Source organism: Elgaria multicarinata, chromosome 14 (genome assembly GCF_023053635.1).
Source record: "Elgaria multicarinata webbii isolate HBS135686 ecotype San Diego chromosome 14, rElgMul1.1.pri, whole genome shotgun sequence".
In the NCBI taxonomy this organism is placed as follows: domain Eukaryota; kingdom Metazoa; phylum Chordata; class Lepidosauria; order Squamata; family Anguidae; genus Elgaria; species Elgaria multicarinata.
In genome coordinates, this window is record NC_086184.1 from 4,357,352 (window position 1) to 4,365,693 (window position 8,342).

The 8,342-nt window shown below is 45.8% G+C and overlaps 1 protein-coding gene across 1 annotated transcript; it reads left to right on the forward strand.

Moving 5' to 3' along the window:
- The first annotated feature begins 1,280 nt into the window (after window positions 1-1,280).
- LOC134408573 (cytochrome c oxidase subunit 4 isoform 1, mitochondrial) lies at window positions 1,281-6,518 on the forward strand. Its single transcript, XM_063140896.1, has 5 exons — window positions 1,281-1,376; window positions 2,332-2,411; window positions 4,150-4,314; window positions 4,492-4,623; window positions 6,235-6,518. The coding sequence occupies exons 2-5, from the start codon at window positions 2,333-2,335 to the stop codon at window positions 6,369-6,371; spliced, it is 513 nt and encodes a 170-aa protein (XP_062996966.1). The 5' UTR covers window positions 1,281-1,376; window position 2,332; the 3' UTR covers window positions 6,372-6,518.
- Window positions 6,519-8,342: the final 1,824 nt, after the last annotated feature.

An 8,342-nucleotide genomic window follows, 5' to 3' on the forward strand; every position in this document is an offset into this window, starting at 1 on the left:
GAGAATCATAGAACAGCAGAGTCGGAAGGGTCCTCTAAGGCCATCTAGTCCAACCCCTTGCTCAATACACCCCTCCCCCTCAAGGCAGAAGTCGCCATTGCTTCCAGCTCCCAGCATGGCCCCAGCCAGCAACCCTATGCCTAGGGTGACCCTATGGAAAGGAGGACAGGGCTCCTGGCTCTTTAACAGTTGTATTGAAAAGGGAGTTTCAGCAGGTGTCATTTGTATATATGGAGAACCTGGTGAAATTCCCTCTTTATCACAACAGATAAAGCTGCAGGTGCCCTGCCCTCTTTTAAATCTGGTCACTCTAGTATAGCTCCTGCACTTTAACTGTGGTGATGAAGAGGGAATTTCACCAGGTTCTCCATATATACAAATGACACCTGCTGAAATTCCCTTTTCTATGCAACTGTTAAAGCTACAGGAGCCCTGTCCTCCTTTCCATAGGGCCACCCTACCTATGCCTATTTAGACCTAGGTCTTCCTAAAATTGCTAATTTTCAAAGTATTGTTCTATTATGTAAATCCATTTTAATTGATTAAAGGTGGAAGTACCATAAAATACACAAATAAATTAATGAAATCGATGGGCTGCAGCGCAGCTGAAACTCTCCCCACGGCCTGAGTTCGATCCCAGTGGAAGCTGGTTTCAGGCAGCCGGCTCAGGTCGACTCAGCCTTCCATCCTCCCGAGGTCGGTAAAATGAGTACCCAGCTAGCTGGGGGAAAGGTAATCACGGCCAGGGAAGGCAACGGCAAACCACCCTGCTATAAGGCCTGCCAAGAAAACGTCAGTGAAAGCTGGCATCCCTCCAAGAGTCAGTAATGACTCCGTGCTTGCACGAGAGGTTCTTTTCCTTTCCTTTCCTTCTATGAGCATCACTCGTTTCCTCCCGCAAGGGGAGAAGGAATGAGCGAAAATTTTTATTTTTTTATTCATTTATTTATTTAATCACACTTATATACCGCCCCACAGCCAAAGCTCTCTGGGCGGTTTACAAGAATTAAAAACAGTAAACATTAAAAGTATACCAAAATTTTAAAAAAACATTAAAACAGTATAAAAACAACAGTATCCATTTAAAACAACAACAAAAACGCTCTTTCCAGGGCAAACCCGGAAGTCCCCTATCGAGATAACGGAGCGTGTGACTCTAGAATTTTCTTACATCTGTGGGGCCGCCGGCTTCCCTATCCCGTGGTGCTTTGCGGTGCTGGCAGCCTGACTTCAGGCACTTCCGCCCGGCCCTGGGTCCGCCGCTCTCCCGTCGTGCTTTGCGTTTCCGCTTCCTTGGTCTTTCTCCTCCTCTCCTTTCCCGTCCTCGATCTCCGCTCTTAGAGGACACGAGCGAGTCCCGGGTTTGATGGTGGCAGGTGAGAGCCAGGCCTCCGTTTCCTTGGAAACGGCGGGAGGAGGAGCATCCTGGCCCAGGGATGAGGGGGGCGAAGCAGGGAGTTGCCCCAACTCAGCCACGCCCTCCAGATGTGTTGGACTACCGTCCCCATCATCCCCAACCACCGACTGCAGTTCCCATCACTGCCAGCCAGGATGGGCGGGTTGGACTACAACTCCCATCACCCACAGCCAGCAGGTGCTGGGGATGATGGGAATTGTAGTTGATGCATCTGGAGGGTGCTGGGCTTGGGGGGGGCGCCTGCAGTAGTTTAGGGGCAGCCTTCCTCTCAATTTGGTGCTGTCCCAACGTGGCTGGGGATGATGGGGGTTGTAGTCCAATGCCTCTGGAGGCGGAAAGGCAACATACAGGCAGTGGCAGCCCTTTTGTGACCTTGGAGGGGGTCAGGTTTGGACTGTAAGTAATAAGCTTAGTTTGAAGCAGCGGTGGGGAATATGTGGCCCTCCGGATGTTTTTGGACTTCAGCTCCCATCAGCCCCGGCCAGCGTAGCCAGTGGTGAAGGATTATGGGAGTTGCAGTCCCAACAATATCTGGAAGGCCGCATGTTCTGCATCCTTGACTAAAAGCGCCCCTGCTTTCCAGGGTGAAGGAAGAAGTACTTTTATTACCTAGCAGTGGTAAAAAGTTGTAGTTCGATTTAAGAATGGGTTTAAAAAAAAATGTGGAAAGGTGCAGTGGTTTTCTATCTAAGGGCATTTGGGAAATAGGGTTGCTGATTTTGGAACTAGTCCATTGCTTCTTAATTGTACTATGAACTATGTTTTGGTTTGCTAGAAAATCAGTCGTGCTGTGAGACTTTGGCATCATATTTTGCAAGAAACAACAAACAACACGTGTAACTCAGGAGGCAAATTTCACTTGCTGGATTCGCAGCAACTCTTGATGAATAATGTCCTATCTTTTTCTCTTTCAGGATGTTGGCTTCTAGGGCATTTAGCCTTCTTGGCAAACGGGCCATTTCCACTTCAGTCTGTGTAAGAGCCCATGGGCATGGTAAGTTAGCTGCTCAGTCACCTTAGCTTGGTTATCCTAAACTGTTTCATCTGTCTAGTTATTTCAACATTAAAAGTGTTCTATAATCTTCTGTCGTAATAGCTCTCTAAAATGGTAGTGACTTGCCCGTGTCTGTCCAGAGAATGTCATGGCTGAGGGCAGTATTGATTTGTCTTCCTGCCTGTTTTAGGCCTTTTGTCTGCTAAATCGCAATGGCCTCTTGCTTTCAGATGTAACTAACTTTTTTTCCTCTCGCGGGTCCTGCTGTCTTCTTTCGGTTTGAAGAACCAGCTTGCGCTAAGGAGACTGGTTCTTTTTTTTTTTGGCAGCATGTCTTACGCCTTTATTAGGAACATAAGAAGAGCCCTGCTGGATCAGACCAAGGGTCCATCTAGTCCAGCACTCTGTTCACACAGCGGCCAACCAGCCATCGGCCAGGGACCAACAAGGCAGAACATGGTGCAACAGCACCCTCCCACCCATGTTCCCCAGCAACTGGTGCACACAGGCTTACTGCCTTGGATACTGGAGGTAGCACATAGCCATCAAGGCTAGTAGCCATCAATAGCCTTACCCTCCAGGAATTTATCCAACCCCCTTTTAAAGCCACGACCATCACTACATCTTGTGGTAGTGAATTCCATAGTTCAACTATGTGCTGTCTCTCTATCCCCATTCTCCACGCCATGCAAAATTTTATACACCTCTATCAGGTCTCCCCTTAGCCTCATTTTATCCAAATATGTCCAGGCAGAATTATTAGCGTAGGGGTGTGGAACCTCTTTTTGCTCAGGGCCCAAAATCCATTTTGGAGAAGCTCTCAGGGTGGGCGGGGGCTGAAGTCAAAATGGACGGGGCCAAAATACAAAAAATACTCACCTGTTCTAGCTTAAAGCTGTTATTGTCGGTAGACAAGCCTTAGGAGAGGCATTTATTTATTTATTGCATTTCTATACCACCCAATAGCCGAAGCTCTCTGGGCGGTGCACAAAAATGGTTTATTTCAACATTCTGGAACAGTGGGGAAAATTGCACAAATCCAGGGAAATGGCTAAAACATTGGCGGTTGGGGTTAGGGTTAGGGTTAGGGTTTTTACGTTAGCCAGATTTAATGTTCTACCTTCAGCATTGCTGGAGGGTAGATTTAAAAAAATCCCTTACAGTGAACGGCAATGTCCATGTGGGTCAGGGGATGTTGAGACAATAGCTCATGTTTTACTTTACTGCTACCTGTATAAAGACCTCAGAGTCTCCTTAATAACTCCACTTATAAAAAAATTCCCAGGTAGAACGGACAAAGTGTGTTTAGATTATCTTTTCTCAGGCATGAACACTCAAGTTACTGTAAAAGTGGCAAGATTTTGTGCTGCAGCCATCTCACGCCGTAAGATGGCGAGACAGTAATAATATTCACGTACCACATCTGTAATGTAATGTGTTAAATGTGTTAAATTGTATGGTGTTTGATTGGACTGCTGGTTGTCATACCGTAATAAACTTATTCATTCATTGGTGGTTGGGGGGAAGGGGGAGGGACCCGGGAAGGGGGCGTGGCCATCTGTGGACTCCTGAAAGCCTGGACTGATTCTCCACGAGGGTGGGGGTTGGACTTCGGGCCTGGTGTGCGCTCCTGTGCTTTCACCTTTGCTCCAGTACCTGTATTTCGCTAATGATGCTCCAAGCTTCCTAGTATTGTATTCACGTGAGGTTTTGTCTTTTTTGTTTTCGTCCCGATCAGGAGTTGCGAAAGCGGAGGATTACTCTATGCCGGCCTATTTTGACCAACAAACTATTCCTTTGCCTGAGGTTGCATATACAAAAATCCTCTCCTCTGAGCAGAAGGCCCTGAAGGAAAAGGAGAAGGCGTCGTGGAGTGCTCTTTCTGTGGACGAGAAGGTTGGATGTGAGTATAGCGAAGGAGCTGAGTGGAAAAAGAGCAGACAGGCAGGGAAAGGATCCGAATACATAAATACATGATTGCGTACCTTGAATCATGCTGCTGTATTTCTTGAACCATTAGGAAAAGAGGTGGGCGTGTAATTGCTTTCTTTTCTTTTCATTTCTCTTCCCCCACCCCCAGTGTACCGCATCAAATTCCATGAAAGCTTTGCAGAAATGAACAAGGGATCGGCCGAATGGAAGACTGTTCTAGGTGGGGTGTTGTTCGTCATTGGCTTCACTGGCTTTGTAATCATCTGGCACAGGGCATATGGTAAGTAATTGGCTATTATTATTATTATTATTATCATTATTATCATCATCATCATCATCATCATCCCGCCTTTTGCCCAATGCTGGGCCTCAAGGCAGCCTTACAAAGTTTAAAATTTACGTGTGTGTGTGTGTGGGGGGGAACAAAACCATAAACATTTAAAATACACAACAAAATTATAAGACCTTGACATAGATGGAGGGCCAGATTATTCTCCAAAGGCCTGCTGGAACAAAAAAGTTTTAGCCTGCTTCCGAAGAGTCATATGTATTGTCAGGGCAGCACCAGCAAAGTCCTTCCAACGAGGGATGTTTGTGTTCCCCCCCCCCCCCCCCCCATAATCTGTCACACTGGTCCCAAGGGTAAGTAGAGGGTCGGGGGGGGGCATGTGCTTGTCCTGGGTAACATATTTTGTTATGGTCAATGACCAGCCACTAAAAGTACAATATATGAAGTCGAGTAGCAGTTATAAATATAACTGCAAACTGCAAATGCAAAAATATACACAGAGTAGAAAATTCAATCAGTGCTAACTTCAGTGACAGTATCTACTGGTATCAGCTGATGTTAAAATGAATTCTAATGGGGTTTTTATCATCTGATTCCTGATAGAGCGTGCCCAGATGCAGAATTGTGCAGCCTTGAGAGTGAATTCACTGGAAGAGTCTGAAAGAAAGAGGGAGAAATAAAACTTATCAGATCTGCTTGGAAATTTTGTGAAAATTGGAGCAGTGTAATGAGCATGAATGTCCTTATAGCGTAGACATTAGAATAATAATTAAAAAAAATGTTCAGCTGTTTCAGCCATGCCTGATTGGCCTGGGCACAAATGGTGGAAGTAAGGAATTTGCAAGAGTAGCATGAAAGACTATTGGAAAACATTTTTGGGTTTCACTTGCAGATGTGTTGTGCCAACAGCTGACTCTTCAGATAGTGAAGTGTGTCTTTGTTATACTTGGGTAATTAAAGTATTTTTTCATGTTTCTGTGGCAGCCTGTTTGCACTTTGTTGTAAAGTAGGCTACTCAAAATGGGTGTTGGTGACATTTTAGTATCTGTGCCCTCTGGGTACAGACAAATTCTTCTGATGATCAGGATGATCAGGGGTCTGGAAACAAAGCCCTATGAAGAGAGACTGAAAGAACTGGGCCTGTTTAGCCTGGAGAAGAGAAGATTGAGGGGAGACATGAGAGCACTCTTCAAATACTTAAAAGGTTGTCACACAGAGGAGGGCCAGGATCTCTTCTCGATCCTCCCAGAGTGCAGGACACGGAATAACGGGCTCAAGTTAAAGGAAGCCAGATTCCAGCTGGACATCAGGAAAAACTTCCTGACTGTTAGAGCAGTGCGACAATGGAATCAGTTACCTAGGGAGGTTGTGGGCTCTCCCACACTAGAGGCCTTCAAGAGGCAGCTGGACAAGCATCTGTCAGGGATGCTTTAGGGTGGATTCCTGCATTGAGCAGGGGGTTGGACTCGATGGCCTTGTAGGCCCCTTCCAACTCTGCTATTCTATGATTCTATGATTCTATGATTTCTGGCTTAAAGGGAGATTGGGTGCACAGTGATAGTTAGTGTTGTGATTTCTCTTAACGTGCTTCTCAATTTGCAGTTCTTGGGCCGATCCCTCACACTTTCACGGACGAGTGGAAGGCCATGCAGACCAAAAGAATGCTGGATTTGAGGATGAACCCAGTTCAAGGCTTTGCGGCGAAGTGGGACTACGACAAGAACGAATGGAAAAAATAAAAGCACTCCAGAGATTGCCACTCCTGTTCTCGCTTGAAATTCTGAAATGATTCCGTCATCTCCATGTGGTCTTGCTGCTTCTGTATATGGGGAAACACCCCCCCCTCATTGAGCAAGAATCTTAATAAATGTCTGGTTTACTTGAAACGTTTATTCTTTTTGTATTTGCTTTCTGTGTAGGTGAACTAGCAAAGGTTAAAAGTCCGGCTGTTGTCTTCTTGTAGGGTGATATGCAGAATTGCACTCGATGGGGGGGAAATGGGTCAGAGGATGTGTGAATCCTCTGGCTATTCATAAAATGCAAAACCTAAATTAGCTAAATTAAAAGTTGCATTTTAAAAAGATGCACATTGCGAACATCTCTTTATTTGGCACGGGGATGTCTCCTTGGCAAAATCTCTGGGGTGAAGCGTTATCAGATTGGCTGCTGAATTGCCAAATATACATTATTTCATTCAACCACTGAGGATCCCTTACTCAAACTTTTTATTAGCGGTTGTTTAGAATTGCTCAGGTACAGCAGCAGAAATAGTCTTGATGAAAGATGACCTGACATGTTTTCTGTCGCATATGCATGAGACCTAGGCAACTGCATGGATACTGCTTGGATACATAATAATATATTTATTTGTTACCTGCCTCTCCTTCTGGATCGAGGCGGGGTACAACACAAATAAAAACATAAAATACATAAAACTAATTCAAACATTTAAAACCAGTGCATCGTTAAAAGCCGCACACCATTACAAAAAAACATCTTAAAATTCAGCTGGGTAGACCTGCCGGAAGAGGTAAGTCTTTATGGCTTTCTTAAATTCTGGAAGTCTGTTAAGTTGACAAAATTGACGAATCTTTCCCAGCAAGCCATTCCATAAACGGAGTGGCAGAAGATGCAGAGAGCGGCAAATTGCGATCAGCTGCAGCCTACTCTTATTCCATATGAGAGTTGGACTGCAGATCATATGTCTAGGTAATAAATGCATTTGCCTGCAGTAAAGTTGTTACGTTCAGATTTTAGACATGTGGCTCCATGTATGGAAAAGGATGGCAAAACTGGGAAATTCCAACTGGGATGCTTTTGCAAAGGTATTGACTGTCACTTGGTGCGCGACTTGCATGTGCGAACATGGCCGTCGCTGAGGCAGGACCACAGATAGAACATGGATATTGAATAACCTTTTCCTGGAGCCAGGAAACACTTTCCATGTAACAAATCCATATAGGATCGATGCACAAAGAGGAAAGCGTTGGGGTTGATCACAGCTGTTAATCTCTGGGCCTACCTTTATTGACTCAAAGATGTGAAGAGCGGCTGTGCGCATTCATGCTAAATAAACGTGCTAAGTAAACACTGGGGTAAAGCAGAGCTCGCACAAACGCTTGTACATGTGCAAACTTAGTTCAGATCTTTTGCTCCGTGTGAAAAAGAGGTGTGAGGCCAGCAGCGTTATCTCTGTCATCACCCGGCCTTATTTCTGTGCCTAATTGTCTGAAAAAGTTTTGGGTTCATCAAGGATACGTTTGGGTAATTTTCAGGCTGCCTCAGATCACCCCAAACCAATGGAAAAATCCCCCCCACCCCGCTTAAGCTTTATTGCCATGCAGGGAGAGATTTGCATACATTGCTGCATGTGGAGAGGGGAGAGTTAACCCTTCCCTCCCCAGCTGCAAACTCACCCTGCACAGCAACGAAGCTGAGAAAAAACCCGTTGGCACTAACGGAGACTCAGGATTCTGGGGGATTGATTCAGAGCCAGGTCTCGGCCCCCAGAAGCCCAGGTTCTGCCAGTGTGTCTTCTGGGTCTCTTTGCAGTGTGTGAGACAGCTGATGCTGATGCAGCAGTGCCCTCTTTTGGCGCATGCTAGGCGAGAGATCCCATGGCACCTCCTCTCCTTAGGAGCCGGCCCTGAACATGCCAGCTGGGACTGACCGAAGCTCTCTTGGCAGGAGAACGCTGACTGCGGCAGCAA

Coding starts and splice junctions, on each gene's coding strand:
- LOC134408573 (XM_063140896.1), top strand. CDS start 2,333: ATGTTGGCTTCTAGGGCATTTAGCCTTCTTGGCAAACGGGCCATTTCC. Junction 2,412..4,149: donor TGTAAGAGCCCATGGGCATG/GTAAGTTAGCTG, acceptor CGTCCCGATCAG/GAGTTGCGAAAGCGGAGGAT. Junction 4,624..6,234: donor CATCTGGCACAGGGCATATG/GTAAGTAATTGG, acceptor CTCAATTTGCAG/TTCTTGGGCCGATCCCTCAC.